This window comes from Myotis yumanensis, unplaced genomic scaffold (assembly GCF_028538775.1).
Source record: "Myotis yumanensis isolate MYYU_CA2020_CCGP unplaced genomic scaffold, mMyoYum1.0.hap1 SCAF_14, whole genome shotgun sequence".
Lineage (NCBI taxonomy): Eukaryota > Metazoa > Chordata > Mammalia > Chiroptera > Vespertilionidae > Myotis > Myotis yumanensis.
The window spans coordinates 41,955,544-41,976,386 of record NW_027223765.1 but is presented as its reverse complement, the minus strand read 5'-3'; the positions used below and the strand labels follow the sequence as shown (position 1 = coordinate 41,976,386).

Here is a 20,843-nt window from a genome sequence, read left to right as displayed (position 1 = left end):
GAACCGCAAACTGCAGGAAGAGCTCAGGATTTGATACCCATGTACCGAGATGTGGTAATGCTTGCGAAATTGCAATCCTCTCTACATCCTTATGGAGGGCAGCAAGATACATCTGTCCAGTTATGGAGAGATGGTGGGGCTGCCAAAGGACACTGTAACGTTAATAATGCAGTTACAGCGGGAGGTGGGGGTGGGAGGCTCAACAACCGGCTTCCTCGCCTCTTCTCCAGCATCTTCTCACCGAGCTCTCCTCACCTTCTGTGTTAGCCACCCTGGACTCCCGTGGCTCCCAGGGCACTGTGCCATCCACTCTGCCCTCTCAGCCTTACACATGCCATGTGTTTACGTGGATGGCCCTTGTCCCTCCCTTTCCCTGCAGTAAATTCTTGCCCATTTTTCCATTGCAAACAGGTTACAACATAAACCAGGACGGTGGCCCCATGTTCCCAAGTCAGATTCCCTGCTGTCTTCTCTTATGGCACCAGGGGACCTCCTCTTCCCAGTACTCCCACAGCTTGAGTTTTTCTTTAAAATATATATAATTGATTTTTTACAGAGAGGAAGGGAGAGGGAAAGAGATAGAGAGTTAGAAACATCTATGAGAGAGAGACATCGATTCAGCTGCCTCTTGCACGCCCCCTACTGGGGATGTGCACGAAACCTGGGTACATGCCCTTGACCGGAATCGAACCTGGGACCCTTCAGTCCCCAGGCCAACGCTCTATCCCAGTGATGGCGAACCTATGACACGCGTGTCAGAGGTGACACGCGAACTCATTTTTTTGTTGATTTTTCTTTGTTAAATGGCATTTAAATATATAAAATAAATATAAAAAATATAAATCTTTGTTTTACTATGGTTGCAAATATAAAAAAAATTTCTATATGTGACACGGCACCAGAGTTAAGTTACGGTTTTTCGAAATGCTGACACACCGAGCTCAAAAGTTTCGCCATCACTGCTCTATGCGCTGAGCCAAACCGGTTAGGGCTTGAGTTTTTCTTATTTGTGAGTGGCCGAATCATAAATGTCTGTCTCCTTGCTAGATTGTAGGGGCATTTGGATTGTAGGTCCATTTATTTTGCTGTCTTATTTTCAGGCCTATAATACCCCCAAACACAGAGCTTAGCAGTTAAGCAGCATTCAGTAGGTGCCTTCTTAATAAAGAAACACACAGTGGAATCCCTGGTAGACCTTCAGAGGAGGCCAGATGAGATAGGGGTCAAGAATGGGAGTCCCTCTAATATACCCTATTTTTATATAAGGGTGTTTCCACCTTCAGGGGACATTTAAAACACCAACAAGTACACGTCAGCACCTACATTGCCCATTCTTGGGGATGTCTCGGTAGATCTAACCATCTTGGCTCCTGATCACACAGCAGCAGCGCACAGCTGCCTTCCCAAATGTCTTCGTGGGAAGCGCATCGGAGCCATGGATCGGAACTTATAAACATCAGCTGTGGCCGTGGAGAGCCGTGCACTGAGTTTATTTTCTCCTCGGCTCTCATTAGAATCACAAATGAAATGTTGACAACACATGAAGGAGCCTGCTTGTTGAACACAAATGTTTCCACTCCTATCAACCTCGAAACCCTGATAGTCATGCTTCATGATGAAAGCTAAACAGCCCTGGGGAGATGACTACATGCTTTCTCTAATTAGGCGAGGATGGGGAAAGGGCCTCCTACCAGGGAGGGACTGCCAAAGAAAGATCCGTAGGTAAACCTTTAAAATGAACAGGACAAGCACACAGAAGGCGGCCCACGGTGGGATTCTTGGGTTAAATGAAAGGATGAGAATGTTCCTAATGGCACCAAAATGGGAAGCTGCCCTTCTAAACTGGGGTGGAGTCTGCATGGAAGTCAACGCAGGGCCTTTATTTTGCTATTATTTTGCTAACAAAAGTCCCCCGTGAAGGTTCAGTCACATGACACCAAAGGCAAACGTTCTTTTGTTTGTGGAACTGTTTTGATGACAAGCAGAGATATGTAGAGCACAAATTCACTTAGATGGCAGCTGATGCTAGGAAAATACACATCCCCATGCATGTTTTATAATCCAAAAACAGGGTGAACTCTGTTACACAAGCAAAACGCTCCTTTGCATTTAACTCGCTTGTTTTTCTTCCAAACAGATCAGTGCAAATAGATACAGCCTAAGTGCCTAGTTGGTATATGTCATACAGACACAATAATAGAGAATATAATAGGGAATAGACCAGCTAATGTATATTGCTATGTGCAGGGGCATTTTTATTTATTTTTATTTTTTTGCTAAGGTTCTTGCATAAAAATATTATTTAACCCTCCCTGCAAATCTGAGAGTTTGCCAGGGTTCCTTTGTACAGATGATTAAATGAAGTAACTTATTTAAGGTCACACAGCCAGTAAAAATTGGATGCAGCATTGAACCTAGATGGATTCACTTCGTATTCCATGGTTTCATATCAGGGACACTGTTCTAACATGAAACAGTGGGTCAGATGAAGGCTGGAATAACAAAAAGGATTCCTAAAGTTCAGGGTTGGTACTTTGTGGGTCGGAATGTAAGTCCTGCTTGAGATAATTGTGTTGTCCAGAACATTTTTAAACTAGACATATCAAAGAGCTAACACAGAGCAAACTTTAAAGAGAAAAAGGCAAAACCCAGCTTTATTATTGCACCACAATATATATCCACTAAGTTATAATTTGAAAATATGAAAAACACATTGTCATTTATTTCAGAAACTGAACTATCATGTTATAATAAAAGTACAAAAGCAAATAAAGATTCACCAAGAAGAACTGCACAAAACTTTCATTTTATGTATAACATGAGTAAACAATCAAACATGAATTTGATTCCAATTTATATTTGGGGGCAGGGACAAAAGTAGTCAATCAAAAGATCTAAGTAAAACGAGTCAGTGTGAGGCCTTGGCCAGGCTTCCTAAGCTGCCATGTTTCTTGATCCTTTTGTTTCTTTCATTAGCTTAATATCAACCAGCATCTGTCTATGTTTATTCCACCAGCTGCATGAGCTCACTAATTACCTTTAATCATACTTATCTGAATGCATCTTTATCTTCACATGCATCCTGTATGCACACAAGCTAAGTGCTGGAAGGCTGCGTGCGGTTGGGGAGAACTTGGAATAGGAAGTCTGTACTTCCTCTAACCTGAACCAAAACAACAACAACAACAAAACAAAAAAAACCTCAAATCTGCCTCTAAGTCTGCCTCTGCTACCACCCAAAAGACTTCTGAGACTTAGTTCCGGAGAGTTGGACAGTGTCAGTGTCCAACAAAGTCATATGCAGTCTTTCCATGGGTAACAGGTTCAAGGTGATGAGATGATCATCATAGAATCAGATACAATAAATAAGAATTGCTAAGTAGCACTCTACAAACTGGTAAATTCTTTGAAGACCAAGAGCCAGCATGCCATGTCTTTACTAATTCCCAAACACCTCGCTCAGACCTGGGCTCCATGGGCAAGTGGATACTGAAAAAGTCTCATACATTTTGGCCACTGTCTTCCTTAGTTTCAAGGAGGTTGAAGGCACGCATTTCATAACTACTACTCCACTAATTTTATTTTAAATCCACTGCTCTACTAATTTTATTAGACACCTTGAGGCCAGGTAAAGAGAGTTTAAACTCTACAGATACTCATGTAAAGTAAATTTAATGATCATAGGTAGCCCTTGAACTTGAAATTTTACCTTAGCAAGAAGGCAAGAAAGAATAGAGAGATGCACATACCCTTCCCACCTTCTCACTAGAGACTTGATTCTCCACTGAACTTCTCAAAAGGAAAGAGTGTTCTTCTCAGTTAGCTAGAGCTTCCAGATAATTAAATCTGCATCTTACTGTCAAAAAGAATGTATTGTATATAAAAAGAAGACCTCAAGACATAAAATATATTAAACTATAAGTTTCCTGAGTACCTACCACAGGTATTCACAATCCATGTGTTGGTAATAAATATGCTGGAGACTTTGGATAAGTTACTTAAATTTTCTGTGTCTCAGTTTTGTCACTCATTCATTCAGCATTTGTTTCATGAACCTACCACAATGGAAAGAAATATTAGAAATCATCATAAGCTTAGAGCCTACTGAGCTGTCACCTTTAAGTGAGGTAACACTAATAAAATGTGGAGGCAGAGACTGCTAATGCTTTGCAACAAGTATGACTCCTCTTCTTCCAAGGCACGCAGCTAGACTACATTTCCCAGACTCCCTAGCTGTTAGATATGGTCACGTGATTTCATTTTGGCCAATGAAATATAAGCAAAAGTATTAAGTACCATTACTGGATCGGCCCCATCAGCTAGCTGATGGAGAGAAATCTGAGAACTAAGAGGAAGACATCCTGACAAGATGGAAAGAGTCTGGGTCCATGAATGATGGCATGGAGTCTGGCCCCTGTCCATCTGAAGTGCACTGTGTTAAGGGCAATGAATAAGCTGTTGTTAAGTTAAGCCATTGATATTTGGGGTTTGTTACAGCAGTTACATTACTTTAATACAAATCCTTAGCAATATTGACCCACTGCAAGCACTAAATCAATGATATGTTTACGTTTTAAAATAAATTCTTAGTTCTCTTACTATATTTTTTGTAAGACCAAAGAGGAAGGAAGGAAGGAAGGAAGGAAGGAAGGAAGGAAGGAAGGAAGGGAGGGAGGGAGGGAGGGAGGGAGGGAGGGAGGGAGGAAGGAAGGAAGGAAGGAAGGAAGGAAGGAAGGAAGGAAGGAAGGAAATAATACTGAGGCATTGTAAATAGCTCTTTATAAATTTGCCATTTGATCATCCACAATTCCTAGGGAAATATTTTCCAAATGCCATATTTTCTCCACAACCAAATGCAATTTCTGTGTGGATTTGTGGTGCCAGGGCCTCCTTCTTACTATCCCGGGCTGCAGCTGTCCCTCAGCTTGACAACCTCCCTCACATCAGATCCTCACAGCACCTGCTTTGGATGGGGGCCCAGTGACAGGGATGGGGGAAGCACTTTGCCATGATTTCACCAAAGCCAATGATAGCACTGGATGACATGCTCATGTGCACTATATGGTCTGCTCACTGGGCAAGGAAAGACACATCATCAAGCTCTGGGTATGCTCTATTTACACATATAACTCAGCCAGTCCCTGAAAAACAAGTGATCTCAAATATTCTAGGAAACAAAATGCACCTTTACTTGCTAATTAACAAAAGTAAGCTTTTCTTCTTTATGTTTTTAAGATTACAGATGTAATACATGTTTGTTGTAGCAAGTTGAATATGCAGAGGTAGAAAGAGAACATTTTCCTTTTCCTTTCTTCTTCTACATTATCCCTGCCCCTTGGGTAATCAGGGTATTTAATCTTCAGACAAACCAATGCACGTTTTTTAGGGTTAACCCTCCACTCTGACATTTTTTTCCTAACATAAATGGGATTATACAATATGCATTTCCACTCAAATTGCTTTATTTAACCTAAAAATTTATTATGAATATCCTCCCAAGTGAGTATATTTAACTCCAATATATTCTTTGAAAATAACTGAATAACATTACCTGGGAGAAAAAACTATTTGCTGAATTACAAGACATCAACAATTTTAAGAGTTAGTAATTGTTGACTTTTTTTTTTTTTGGAGGGAAGTGAAATGTTAAATAGGCCGACTTATAGTAGGAAACCTTCTGACCTAACATGGGCAAACGTGTACAGGAAATATATGTCTAAATATTATACACATATTGGAAATATAGAGAAGCTAGGAACTTGTGGCAATCTCAGTGTCATGGTAACCACAATCTCTGAGGGTGTGCCTGAAGCAAATTTCTGTGCGGGGAAACAAGGTTCTTGACTAAGTCTTGGTACCAGGAGCACCTCACCCCTCATGGTGGCATCCTCCCCTCTGGGGAATGGCTTGGCCTGACCTGACATTTGGCATCTCTCCTACTTTTTTGCATGTAGAGTTGACTTGATACTTCTGGGATCTGGCTGATGGAGGGAAGGAGGGGGAAAGGAAGGGAGGAGAAGAGGGTGGGGGAAAGATGCTGCAGGCATTAACATGCAAATCACACACCCTCCTTTTATTCTCTGGGCTGAGGTCAGATGGAATTAATCAACTCAGCCTCTGCATGCAAAGTCCTTCTCTGTCCAAGTGTGCACTGACCACTTAAAATCAACAGTTAGAGTCAGCAGGAGCAAAAGAGAACCAAAGAACCTCTTTGAGCAGTAAGTCACTGCTCCAAGGAACCCGTAGCTGTGGGGGTTCTCTGCGTGTTCTCAGGGTATTCACATTGTAGGTGGGAGCAGCCAGTCTCAACTCTTTGAGGTCCAAGAATACATACTGCTAGTAGAAATTGCCACTTTTGATCATCTGCTGCATAGGTCTCTTCCAGACCTAAACTGTGCACTTAATATATATAGCCTCCTGCATGCCCCCTACTGGGGATCGAGCCCGAAACCCAGGCATGTGCCCTTGACTGGAATCGAACCTGGGACCCTTCAGTATGCAGGCCGATGCTCTATCCACTGAGCCAAACTGACTAGGGCCTTCCCGGATCCTTTGAGGTAGATATTATCTGCATGCTACAGATGAGGAAGCTGAGGCTCAGAGAGATTTTGTGGTTTGTCTAAGACCACACAGTTTTAGGGTATAAGCAGCATGGAAGTGTGCTTCCTCATTTAGCCACCAGCCTGGCATTAACTGCAGGTGTTCCCAGATGTCTGAAGTTACCCTGCAGGTGCCCCGGCCTCCTGCACCAGCTGTGACGTCCATGTATTCATCTTTCAGGACGTGGACCCTAGTTGGGCCTTGCAGAACACAGCTAAATAGCTCTGCTATAACCCAAAGAGACACTCAAAGTCTTTGTTCAAACTCCCTCAAGTCTGTAAATACAAGGCCTTTCAAGTCCACTCAGGCATTCTGACCATAATGAAAAGCTTTCACACATAACAGAGTCCTAAAGATCATCCCACTCAGACCCTCATTCTACAGATGAGGAGACAGGGAGACACATCCAGCTGGTGGTGGAAGTTGGGGTGGGTGACAGGTGATGGTGGTGGAGCAGTGACAGCAGGGGCTACATAAAGGACTAGAGCAGGGTTCACAAATCATGGCCTGTAGGGTGACCGAGCCCTCCACCTGACTTGGTAAATATGGTTTTATGGGAACACAGACACGCCCTTTTTTATAGATTGTCTATTGCTGGCTTCTCCCTCCATCAGAGTGGAGTAATTGCCACAAAGACTGTAACGTACTCAACATCTAAATATTTACTATTTATCCCTTTCAAAATATGTTTGCTAACCCCTGGAAAAGACAGCGACACACAGGTTGATTTGAGTTATTGGTAACTTTCCAGTTCTTAGAGTGAGTGTTAGGTTCACAGGTGTTTGTTATGTTGTGATGAATTAATGACTGAAGGCTACATATGGGCCATCGATAGTCATGTATCACCAAGGAATGGTGATTATCAAATTCTCTGCCCCTGAAAATAGACCAGATGGGGGGAAGGAAGAGAGGAAGGATGGGACCATTTATCCCGTATTAAGATTTTAATGGCTCCTTGTTGCCTACACCTGACTTTCCCCCATTGTATTTCCCATGCTCCAAGGTGTAGGAGGACAAAAGGTGGTGGCCGAGTAAAGCATGTTTTTCAGGGAGGGTCACGGTGAGCACGTTGGGTTCTCTGAGACAGGAGGGGGATTGGCCAAAGACGAGGCTATTAGGGATAGTCACAGTCCAGTTTTTCCACTTCATTCACAGGGGGCCTCTTCCCTGGGTACCAGAGGAGTGGCCTGAGGGGGCAGGGCTCCGGGTCTGTTGTCAGGACCTCCCTCTACCTGTCAAGTCAAGGTTGGCCTTTGAAAGGCAGCAGCATGACAGTCCTGGCACACATCCTCTTGGGTAATTGTGAACGTGTATGAAGGCGCTCTGGGCCATGACACCTATTGCTTTATTTAACTCTGAAACAACCTTGTAAAGCGAGGACCACTGCTCTCCCCATGTCACAGATGAGGCTACGGGGCTCCTGGTGCACAAGTCACTTGCCCAGAGACATAGAGCTGGTGAAGGATGAAACCAAACTCAAATCCAGAATCATCTGACTCCAAATCCCACACTCCGCAGCCCCATGACACTGGCCGAGGCCAGGGAGTCCAGGCCACCTCAAGAAAAGCACGTTTTCACTATTCCAAGTAGTCGCGGTGCCTCCCAGAGCATTTCAGCATGTTGAAGGGCAGCTCGGGCCATCCCCACCCCAGCAAATGTCAGGGGATTTGCACATTCAAAGAAACGTTCCGGTCCCTGTGGGAAAGTTCCCAACAGCTTCCATTAGACAACAGTCACAGTTCATTGACCCCCTCCCCCACCCCCGAGAAGCTCACAGGGGCGGTTTTATTGTTTTATAGGTGAAAAATCAGGGAAACGTTAAAAGATTGAGAAGTATTTCCAAAGTCACGTGAACCAAAAGGTCAATTCAATGGGGGTGGAGGCGGTAGGAGGGGGAGGTGGGGAGCAGGCAGAGAAGCAGCTGAGAAGTATTTGTGGTACCAGGGAGAATAGACTGTGATGTGCACGAAAGGAAACCGTGGCTATGAATTTCAGGGCATCAAGGCCCTGTCAACACAGCTAATCCCCACGGATGTTGGCTGAATAAGCCTCCGATGACCAAACAAGTGCACTGTGGAAACCGTGTCAGCCTCCAGCAGGCCAATTTGTCCTCATATTACACACTCTGCTGGCTCCGTTGCCAGACCCCCAGCTCGAGGATCCACGGTGAGCGTCCCCCAACCCGCCGAGGGTTGACACAGCACAGTTACTAAGTCAACAGAATTCAGAAACCACGACCGGATTAAGCAGGCGGTTTTATTTTGGTGCCCTGGACTTCAAGCAGATTAACTAATCAAAAAGCCCGAGCCACCGGGGTCATGTCTGAATGCTACAGCTGTTCGCCGAGTTGACAAACGTCCTCTCTGTGGCTCGTCATCTGAATGGGACAGGCAGGGATGATCTTGGGGAGGTCGACACTTGCAGAAAGGAGAGGGGCGCAGTCCAAAGACCCCGTGATGGAAAACAATCCCAGCCAGATGGAGACAGGGAGAGGACTGCTTGAATAAGGGTCTCCTGAAAGCCACCACTGTTTCTGCATTGAAGAAAGCACAAGCAGGCAGCAGGAGAAGCGGATGAAAAGCTGGACTTCGAGTTGGCCATGCTCTCGGGATGTTGATCTGCTAATTAATAGAAGGGCTGCGGGTTCAACACGGACGCCCGTCGTCATGAAAGGTGAGCCCCGCTGCGTCCCTCCCCTCGCCCCTTAGAGAAGTCCCCTAGGGAGGAGTGGGATCCCCTGCAAAAGGTGTCCGTGGGAAACCTAGTTTCAAGTTGTCTGTCTCTAAAGACCAAACAGATCCAACAGATGTCTCTGAGGGAGAATGTATGTGCGCCACGCTGGGTCAGAGGCAGGCATGGGGACGAATGTGCCCAGCCGTGATCAGACATGCAGTTGGCATGTCATTGGCCTTTTCATACAAAACACCATGCTCCAAGTTAGAGTCCATAGATCATCCCCTTTGGAGGAGGGTGGAGTGGGACAAAAGAAAGAATGAACAAACTGGCTGCAAGCTTGGAAAGACAAGCCTTTCGTTAATAGATTAGTGGATGCTGTGGAAAACATGTTCTCTTGCTGAAGATTTGGTTTCCTACAACCAATTAATGCCTGAGACCCACAGCTAAAGTGTAAAGTGTTGACTAATCTCTGATGGAAAGATGTTTGGCTGTGAAAGGAATCATTTAGATTATTTGCAAAATTTAGAAAGGAAAATGAGGATTTTGCTCTTTTCTGTTTTGGAAGAGGGGAGGGGCTGTGATGTCCTGCATCCCCTGAGCTCAACTACACTGAGCAGAACCTCCCCAGACACCTTTCCTTTGCCCCAAAGCACTGCTCACATCCAGAGAGAATTCAAGGGCCAGGCTCCAGCGCATTTGACAGCCAGGCTCTATTTTCCATAGTTAAGGCCAAAAACAAACAAACAAACAAACCTCTTTCAAGATCCCTTTTTATGAGTTGGTAATTATTTTGAGTTTTCAATATTATTGTGTGGCCCTGTGAATTCCTCTACCAATTGAACAAAATGTCCTTGTCAGATCTTTTCCCTATTTTGAAATTCAAATCTCAGGAGAAAAGAAGGGATGATACAGCTACTCTGGAGAAGAATCTTGCAGTATCTAGAAAACTCCCATCCTCTGAACCTTCCGGTTGATTCCAGAGACCCTCTTCCACATTTCTTCATGGCCACATTCCTCACAGCCAGGGAGCTTGGTGCAGAAATGCTCTTTGCAGCATCATTTCTAATGAGGGAAAACTTCAACGACTCAAATGCTCATCAGTAAGAGAGGAGCTAAATGGTAAATGACATGGCCCCACCATGGAATATTGTACAGCAGTTAAAAGAAATGAATTAGCGCTCTATGTATCCATATGAATAGATCAGTTTTGAGGGACTAGAGTAAAATGTAGAATGAAACATGCTGATGATTATATTTATGTAGGTTATTATATAAACCACTATAAAAACAGTATTATGCATGTGCTTCTTCGTGTGTGTGTGTGTGTGTGTGTGTGTGTGTAAAAGTATTTGACAGGCAGCAAAGCACAGCAGGTAAGAACCCTTACAGGCTCTGGAAGCAGACCTCTTGGGTTCAAATCATGACTCTACTACTTATATGTGTGACCTTGGGCAGTGATTCAAAGCTATTCTTGAAGCTACTGTCTGTGCCTCAGTTGCCTCACCTTCAAAATGGGGATAATAGTAGAACCAGATTTACAAGGTTAAGAGTAATATATATATTTCTGCTGGGTGGGATCCAGCCATCCTGCCCTGATTGGGGGCCAATCGAGGCCGGGCCAGCTGGGGGGAGGGGACATGGGAGGTTGGCCGGCCAGCCCCACCCCCAATCAGGGTGTTGGGTGGGGGGGCGATCAGGGCAGCAGTGCGCGTCAAAGCAACCGGTCATTCCGGCATTCTGATGGCTTGACTTTTATATATATAGATGCTAGGGCTATTATTATTTTTTCAATATATATATATATTTTTATTTCAGAGAGGAAAGGAGAGGGAGAGAGAAATAGAAACATCAATGATGGGAGAGAATCATTGATCAGCTGCCTCCTGTGTTGGAAATCAAACCATAACCTCCTGGTTCCTAGGTCGCCACTCGATCACTGAGCCACACCAGCCAGCCTGTAGGAACGTGTTAGATCTGCCCTATCCAATATGCTACCCACTGGCACCATGTGGCTAGTTACATTTAGATTCACTAAAATTAAATGTAAATAAGAATTCAGTTCCTGAGCTACCTTTGTCACCTTTCAGAGCTCAGTAGCCACACACAGCCAGTGGCTACCATACTGGACAGCAGATGGAGGGTGTTTCCAGTCCCACAGAGAGTTCTAACGGCTCGCACTGATGGGGCACACTTTTTAGAAATGTGACTACCTGAACTCCTGATCACCTGTCACACTCTGGCCCAGGTGATTTTGCTGTTCCCTACCAGGGCATGTGCCTCAGAAAGATGTTTTCACCTTCCTATTCAACATCCTAAAGTCTTCCATGTTCTGATTTCTGAGCCACTGAGAAAGTGTCTTTTCCAAGGCTTCTGACAATGTTAGCACAGAGGGTGCAGTAGGCATTGGCACTGGGGATGCATCAAGTCTATGAAAGGTGGTGCAAGGTGTTGGCTGGCTCAGAATCGCATTGCCTGTACTCCTAGGGGAGGAAATGACAGCACCACTGACAAGCTGGTTCCTATCCCACTTCCTTTCTGTCTGTCCTAGGTGAGCTGCTCCTGCTCTCCAGTGTGGTTTCCCTGCTCCGGGTGGCTTGCGGCTGCCCTGAGGAGTGCCGTTGTCAAGCGTCCTTGAATTCTGTAGACTGCAGCCGCCAGGGTCTGGCTGAAATCCCTCCCGATCTGCCTCCTCAGACTCTAACGCTGCATTTACAAGATAACCAGATACACCAGCTCTCTGCTTCTGCATTTAGGTCAGTGCCACAGCTCACGACCTTGAACTTGGGCAACAATTCACTTTCCATCCTGGCCCCCGGAGCTTTCCATGGACTTCAGCACTTGCGGGTCTTAAACCTGACCCAGAACTCCCTACATTCCTTGGAAAGTGGACTTTTCCATTCCCTCCCTCAGCTGAGGGAGCTTGATGTGTCCTCCAACAACATCAGCCACCTTCCAGCCTCCTTGGGTGAGCACTGGGAGAACCTAACCCTGTTTGCGGTCCAACAAAACCAGCTTCAGCAGCTGGATCGGGTGCTCCTAGAATCCATGTCCAGCGTGAAGCGCCTCTTTCTCAAGGACAACCTCTGGAAATGCAACTGCCACTTGCTGGGTCTCAAACTCTGGCTGGAGAAATTTATCTATAAAGGTGAGTAACGTCTGTTTGGAAAGCCCGTCTGTGTGTTACTCGCCTGGGATGAACCTCATCTGTTCTCTGCGTTAGAGAGGACCTTGAGGGGTGCACGAGGGGCCCGTAGTAGCTTTGTCCTCATTGGTGTCATGTCACAGTATGGCACAGACGTGAGTCATTCAAAGGTGTTTACATTCAGGTTCTTAAAGTCGTTTTACAAATCCGGTTCATGGAGATAACTTTCCACTTTTTGAATGATAACAGCATTTAATTATTTATCAGGAAACTGTAGACCCTTAAGAAGGAGGGAAATTTGGTCTCCACCTGAATAACTGTTGAACTCCAAGCTGGAATCAAATTCAGTTTTCAAATGAGATCCACCTGTGGCCTGGTATCCGTCCCTGGAACATTCCCCTGTGTCTGCCTCCACCCACCCACAGCTACAAACCCTCCCTCAGGTGATCCCTCTGCCTTAGCAAGTACCAGTTACTGAAGTTGGGTGCAACAGGGACCCCTCTCTAAAGGGACTATTTCTTTAACCAGATGTCGAAATCAAAGCAAGAGATCCTGGAATATCAAAGATGAGGGGATCTGGAAGTCCCCCAGGGATCAGTGAGCAACAGCCTGAAGGCCAAATCCAGCCCACCCCCCCGCCACCCCCCGTTTTGGCAAAGAAAGACTTATTAGAACACACCCATGCCCATTTGTTATTTATTCTTTGTGGCTGTTTTGCACTCTAAGGACAAAATTGAATAGTTTTGACAGGATATATACAGCAAAGCTTACCATATTTGCTATTGGCCCTTTATAGAAAAATTTGCCAGTACTAGCTTGTAACCAATGGGAAACAGAGGCCCAGAGAGGCTAGGCATCTTGCCCAAGATGACAGAGTGGACGCTCAGAAGAGAACAGAACGAATGGCATTGAATCTTGGTCCTAGGTCCTCCCTCTACATCACAGTGGTTCATTTATTCATCCCTATATTTGAGTGCCCCTTACATGCCTGGAACTTTTCTAGGCATCAAGAAAAGGCAATTGAACAAGAAAATCCCTAATATCACAGAGTTTATGACCTGGTAGTAGGAACAGATGGTAAATAAGATAACAAATATCCATGTTCAGAAAGCAGTTAGTGCTAGGGAAACTGAGGCAGGGAAAGGGGAGGGAGGGGTAGGAAGGCTAGGAAGGCCTCTCCAAGGAGGAGACATGGGCCAGCAGAACCTGTTCAGGAGGCAGGAGCCATGAGCTAAGTGGAGGAAAGGAAGCAGTGCAGAGGGTCTGACCAGGAGGGGGCGTAGCTTATTAACTAAGGACGAAACAGTGCCTGGAGCAGAGGAAGGGAGTGAGAGAGCCGACAGAGATAAGATAACATAAATACTCAGGGCCCGGTCCTGGAGGAACCTTAGGTGAGATAAAAATCTCCTGAATTTTACTTAGAGGAACAATGTGATGTGATTACAGTTTAAAGGTCACTCTGGGGACTCTAGGGAGAGCTGATCGAAGCCTACCCAAGAAGAAGCAGGGGAATGAGGGAGAAGTAATCAGTCATCCAGGGAAGAGGTGGAGGTGGCCCAGACCAGGCTGGTGAGAAGGAATCAACATTGGGAGATGTTTGAAATACTGAACTGATAGAAATTGCTAATAGGTTGGACTGGAAGATGAAGGAGGGTAATCATGGAAAATTCTAATTTTTGTCCTGCAGGAATAACCAGATACTAGTAAAGGATGCCAATAGCTGATAAGGGGCAGACTGGGGAATGGGGAAGGAGGAAGTGGGTGAGTGTGTGTGAGAGAGTAAATCAGACCTCAGTTGGGGGAAGATCAAGTGTGAGATGTCCATTTCATGTCCAGGGAAGGTGTTGCATTGGTGGATGTACGTTTGAGCCTCTCTGATACAGGAAGACAGCAGAGCTACAGACGTGAATTGGGGAATCAGCAGAGTTGGATGGTGTAGCAGGTTAGAGCACAGACGGAAGCTGGTTAGAGCTCACACTGAGTTCAAGTATACAATGTCGAGTTGAGAATCCCTTTCAACAATATAGAAGCAAACAGCTTATCACTAAGCAGCTAATCTCAGAGTTGACCTACAACAGGGACTACATATGGTGGTAAAAATCTTTCTTATAAGAGGCAAATAAAACTTTACATCTAGCAGTGAAGTGGCTTCAGCTATTGTGTTTTAGACTAAATGGTGAGCATGAGCCAAACCTCCACAAAAAGATAGCTTTTATCAAAGAAGAATATTTCTTGACAAAGAAAGAAGATAGTTCCTAGGTTCAGGACACTAGATGGAACATGGGAGGGATTGACGTCTGCCACAAACTTGCTGGTGATCATTGGACAGCCGTGCCCCTCACCAGCTCTCAGGGTCACCAGGTGGAAACTGACAGTGCTGAGCCAGGAGCTCCTGAGACCTATTCTGGTCCTCTGGTTCCGAAACTCAGTTCAACACCCCCTCACGGCAGAGCTGCCTGGTACAGACAACAGCCTTTCTGTAGAAGGTGAAATTGATTTGGGGGTCACAAGATCTGGGGGACCCAAAATAACTAGGAACCCCCCCTTCCCAATAGATGCTAGATGTAGGAGACAATCTGACTACTGACTTATTGAATAAAGGTAAAACAAAGGGCTAGTACAGGTCAAGACCTGCTTTACAAAGATGCATAAATAGATACAAACCCTAGCAGTGTTAGTCAGGACAGGCTGATTGATTGACAACCATCTCAGTGATGCACACAATAAAAGGCACTCTTGTCAGAGTCCAAGGGAGTTGGGGGAGGGGCTGGGGTCGGTGCAGTCCTTCGGGGACTTAAGCCCCTTCCAGCTGTCCACATTGCCAACTTGACCACGTGGCCGCTAAGGTTAACACCAAATGGGAACAAAGTGCTTGGAGGATTAAGCAGGGGTTTTTGTGGCCTAGAAGTGACATTCGCTGGTTCCAGTGGCCAGAACTGTCACACGGCCCCAACCTGACCACAGAGGGTGGGGAAACTTCATCTTCCTGTGGGCCCCAGACAAAACACGTGCTGTGATGAATACTTAATAATGTCTTCTCCACAAAAACACATGTATAGATGTTGTCATTAGTATTCCTCCCTCTCCATTCATAAGTACCAAATCACTTTTATGCTAATAGCTGTCTGTATTAAACATTTACTAGTATTCTGGGCAAGTTATAGTATTGTGCTAAACACTTGATATATGTTATCCAACTTGATATATGTTAGTCCTCAGAGCAGTCTTATGGGGTGAATTTCATTATTTCCCCCTCCCACTTTCCAGATGAGCAAGCAGAGCACAGAATGGTCAAGTAATTTTCTTAAAATTGCACAGCTAAGTGATGGTCAGACTCAAGATTTAAATCAAATTTCTTCCAAGACAGTGGTTATGAGCTCCCAGTGGCCAGATGGGGAGTAACGAGTGCTTGGCAAGCTGGAGCTTCTTGCCTTGTCAGCTTCCATGAGTCTAGAGCAGCCGTGGGCAAACTACGGCCCGCAGGCCGGATCCGGCCGTTTGAAATGAATAAAACAAACAAAAAAAAAGACCGTACCCTTTTATGTAATGATGTTTACTTTGAATTTATATCAGTTCACACAAACACTCCATCCATGCTTTTGTTCCGGCCTCCGGTCCAGTTTGAGAACCCATTGTGGCCCTCGAGTCAAAAAGTTTGCCCACCCCTGGTCTAGAGCAGTGATGGCGAACCTATGACACACGTGTCAGAGGTGACACGCGAACTCATTTTTTTTGGCTGATTTTTCTTTGTTAAAGGGCATTTAAATATATAAAATAAATATAAAAAATATAAGTCTTTTTTTTTTACTATGGTTGCAAATATCAAAAAATTTCTATATGTGACACGGCACCAGAGTTAAGTTAGGGTTTTTCAAAATGCTGACACGCCAAGCTCAAAAGGTTCGCCATCACTGCTCTAGAGGGTGTGGGACCCACAACCTGTCAGCAGACATGCCTTCTGGGGTCGAAGGCTGGCACGTGACTCTGGGCCGAGGACACAGGTGCATAGGAGGCCAGACACATAGGGTCTTGGTAATGAACACATAACGTCACAATAAAGGACGTTTGTTTTATTTTTTGTTTTTGTTTTAAGATGTGCAATGGGAGCTTGTACAATAGGTTTGTTTGTGTAGAGCGCTTCATTAGGGGCGGGGGTGCCCTCAGGTTGGCCTCCAGTGCCCCTTCCTGTCAGCTCCGCATCGCTTTGCCCTCGGCGTTTTATTAGGCAAAGGTGACCTGGCTTCTAATGAACTCTTGGTCAGATAGAATTGCCAATTTAGTGTGGCGTGTTTAGCATTTGGCCAATTTAGAAATCCTAAAATCATAAAATGTAATTGTTAAGTTCTTTGACTTCGGGGGGGAGGGGGAAGGTGCTTTATAAATTCCATCTGCCTAACGTTTTCGCAGGTTGAGGCTTTTGGAATTCAATTGTGTCAGGCTCTGTTATCACCCTTTGCTTTTGCTTTTTTTTTTTTTTTTTTAAGGGGGAGTCATGGACAGTGTCGTCTGTGCGTCACCAGACACCTGGAAGGGAAAGGACCTCCTTAAAATCCCTCACGAGCTGTACCAGCCCTGCCTTTCGCCCTCTCCAGATCTGGAGTCCTGGCAGGGGCAGCTGCTGGGTTCTGCCCAGCGGGCTGTCCCGAGGCCTCCTGAGAGCCACAGTGTGGAGGAGCAAGACCAGTCAGAGTGTGAGCGGAAACCCAAGCCCAGGCCCACCAATCTGCGTCGCGCCTTGGTCACTGTCATCATCGCCGGGGTTTTGTCCGGGATCCTATGTCTCATGATGCTGGTGGCCACCATCTATGGTTGCACCTATGCAGCTATTACAGCCCATTACCGGGAGGCACCCTTGGCTCAAACCCCCGAGCCTGCGAAGACGGAAGGAAAAGAGCTGCTTGACAGCCCACCGGCTTGAGCGCTTTCGTCTCAAGTAGGAATAAGCACTTTAGGCCAGAAGATAGTCTCTGAAGAGGGCTGGTATGTCCACTGTTCCTGCCTCATTTTGCTCTTTCCAAAAGAAAACAAAAAGGATGTGTCTTTAAAAAATATTTCGGAGAAGAAATTTATGTTGAGATTAAAAAAAAAATACTGTAGATGAACTAGAAATGATACTTGTGTTCTGTGCCTGAGAAGTTTATTAGACTTTATTCTATGTGGGAGAAGGCCGGGCACAGAGGAAGGGGAGCTACCATCTCTTTAAGGTCCTCTTCCCTGCAGGAAGTTGCTTTTACAGAGCACAGAAACGCAAGCACGTGTGCCATCAGCATTCCTAGGAGCTTTACGGTCCATTGGAAAACTGCCCAATTGTGAGCGCCTGGGAAGAGGCTGGTGATCTTACCCAAGGGGCACCAAATGCCTCTATAATTCAAGTTCATGCTAGATTGGTGATACTTTTAGATGTTGTGTATGTTACATATTTAATGGGAGCGTCTGTTGGTCGGGAATTTTGTAGCCTGCCACAAGAGTCAGATTATATTTAATTTTCTAAATTAGAAAACCATTTGGGGCTTTCTAGGCCACAGAGGAAGAAGAGGGTTTCAAGTCTGCGTAATGGGACTCGGGCCCAGGGCCTGGAGAAGGTTTTAGATGCGAGGGTAAATAACATATAAACAAACACAAAGAAGACGGGGAGCCGGAATCCGGGGCACATCTCATTGGAAGGCCATATCCACCAGGCGAGTGGAACCTTCCATTTGTAACTCACAGCAGGAATGAATTTAGGGTGGGCTGAGAGCGAGGGAAGGGCTTGTGTGTATCTGCATCCACACCAGAGCGCACAAGTGCGCAGACTTGGACAGCCACACCCACGCGTAAACACACACGGAGCAATCAGTTTACCCACTAATGAAACGCAGCCGCGGTCGGGTGGGAGCCAGCAGCTATTGACCACCACCCAGATTGTCTACTCAACACTCTGGGAGAGGAAGGAAGAAGGAAGTCTGAAGAGAGTGGGAATTATCAAGAGACTGGAGATATGTGGCAGCAGCCACCCTGAACAGCATGTAGGCCGTGGTTTAAAACAATCAGGTGGGGCTTGCTTTACTGCACAGACACGGTCCTGAAGAGTTGCATGCAAAGTGAATTTCTGTAAATTGAATCATCATTTTAATGCAGTAGGGGAGCTCGCTATTTAAAGGAACCTTTCATGGAATCTTACTGTAATGACAATAATGAGCTCCAGATTTATGCATTTTGTAAATTTGCATTTTCTCATGCCAGATTTTCTTAAAGTGGAATCTACCTGCTCTCTCTCATGATAGCCTGTCTCATACTTAGTCACCTGTTAGTATTAAAAAAAAATCACTTTACACAGAAGAGTGAAAGACACATCAAAAGCACACAATAGCAACTAGAGAGCAAGCTATCCCTCCAGAGACCTTGACAGACATTGCTAATCAATCCCAGCACTCTTCCCCGCTGAGCCTCCATGCACCACAGATGCCTTCTTAAGACAGCACTGTAGGCAACCAGAACTAATCAATTGAAGTTGGTTCAAAGGATAAAATACATTTGCCATTCAGGGTCCTGGCTCTACATTCACTCCTTCAGGCCATGGAAAAATTGTTTTCAGTCCTAAATCAGTAGTCCATTCCCTGACCTGAAATGTGAATGGGAGGTCTGAACATGCAGGAGTGGTGACTTGTCTGATGTGGCCAGAGCTCTACCCAGCAGTGTAAGGAGCTGAGGAAAGCAGACGATGAACCTACCACAGCCTACCCTGCAGGACACACACCAACCTGCCCCTAATCATCATGGAGGCCGTCTACCTACCCCTGTCCACAGGGCTTCACAGCTAGTGTGGGCTTCACGCACACCCACAAGCTAATGATGGACCGTCTTTTCGAAGCAGCAATTTTGCTAAATGATTTTTCTGGGGGAAAAGTATAAACTTTGATGTTAATTTTCCTGAATATTAAAATAAACCTGGATATGTTAAAGAGTGGATTGAAAAATTAACAAGGATTTTAAGATCAAAAAGAGAAAACCCAGAGAAAGCCAGCTGTTCCACCCTAGTCCTGGTGCCTCCTTCCGGCTCTGTTGGCAAGGCTGAGCATCCGGTTGAAGGATGTAGTGAAAAAAATCTTCCTTTCTCTTGCCCTGGACTGCGAGTCCTTGGACAAGAAAGCAATATGAGAAAGGAAATTTAGATGATCCTTTTTCATGTCGTCCCCATTTCACCAAATGTTTCCAGAGCTTGCACTATGTACCGGGCATAGTGCGAGGCGTTCTCCTGAGCATCTGTCATGTAATCCTGGCAACCACCCTGGGAGATACTTGAACAGATATTACATAAGCTGGGATCTACTGAGGCCAATAATCCATTTCCTCTCACTGCTGTGATTTCAGACTGTCAGCGCCCAGGGCTCCGCCAGAGGTTTTGGTGATACTGCAGCAGCCCTGTCCCCTTTCCACAGCGGTCGCATGGAAAGCATCCAATACATCACAGAAAACCCTGAACGTGGCTAGAACCCTCACTCGTCAACACCCATGTCCTATTAGATTTCTAAGTACAGATGATAACTCAGGCAAACAGATCCCTGCTTTATAAACAGTCTTTAAGAAAAATGATTAAAATGGTGCATACGTATAGTCAGATTTCTATCTCTTGCCTACAATCACCACAAACGGCAGTTGGCAATGAAAATAATTACTTACCCTGAAATGTCAACAGCTTCTCAGCACAGAAAAATATAAATCAAATTGTTTAGATTAACAAATGCAGAGTTATCATTTGTTAATATGAGAAATGAAATGTTTTAACCGTAAAAAACATCGCAGATGAAAGACCCAATTTGCAGGGTATTCTGCGAGAACCACAAATTATCTTTTGCAACCACTACAGCGCATGAGGGGTAATTTGCAAACGCCTCACAGATTACTTTCAGCTGTCTATTGCTGCTGTCTTGTCATATTCATAGATTCCCCTATAAAGATGGCCTTCCATCAAGAGTCTTGCTGAGGGTACACTGTGAACAAAAAGCACGTTGAGTGTTGACTGTTTCTGAGAAAACCATCTACAATAGAATTTTTTTTCACCATATTTAGTGGAAAAGTATGATTATGGACTGGCGATTTTTGCTTTGCCAGAAATCACAGATTCATAAGAGCAGGACCCAAAGATGCTTGTAGCTTGCTTGTAGCTCTCTGAAGTGAGGCCAACAGGAGGGATTATGAAGAATGCACCCTGTCATAGAGATTATGGAGAAAGGAGACCAAGTATCAAATCTATACCGGAAAAGCTTTCAAAATTAAGGCAAAGGTCCCTGAACCTGCAGGCAGAATCTTGTGCTTACAATGATAAAATGCCAATGGACAAATGAAGGTTTTCTCTTTCCTTATACAAATGGAAGACTGAAAAGTGATGCACAGCATCTCCTAAAGATTCATGAAGATCAAATCTCATTACTTGAGTTAACCAAGT

General features: G+C 45.1%; 2 protein-coding genes across 3 annotated transcripts in view; one reads left to right on the top strand and one right to left on the bottom strand.

Moving 5' to 3' along the window:
- CACNA2D3 (calcium voltage-gated channel auxiliary subunit alpha2delta 3) overlaps nucleotides 1-20,843 on the bottom strand; it is an 812,027-nt gene that overhangs the window by 126,036 nt on the left and 665,148 nt on the right. The window lies entirely within an intron of this gene.
- Nucleotides 9,267-17,336, top strand: LRTM1 (leucine rich repeats and transmembrane domains 1). The gene is made up of 3 exons (XM_070391420.1): nucleotides 9,267-9,273; nucleotides 11,789-12,421; nucleotides 16,903-17,336. The coding sequence occupies exons 1-3, from the start codon at nucleotides 9,267-9,269 to the stop codon at nucleotides 17,334-17,336; spliced, it is 1,074 nt and encodes a 357-aa protein (XP_070247521.1).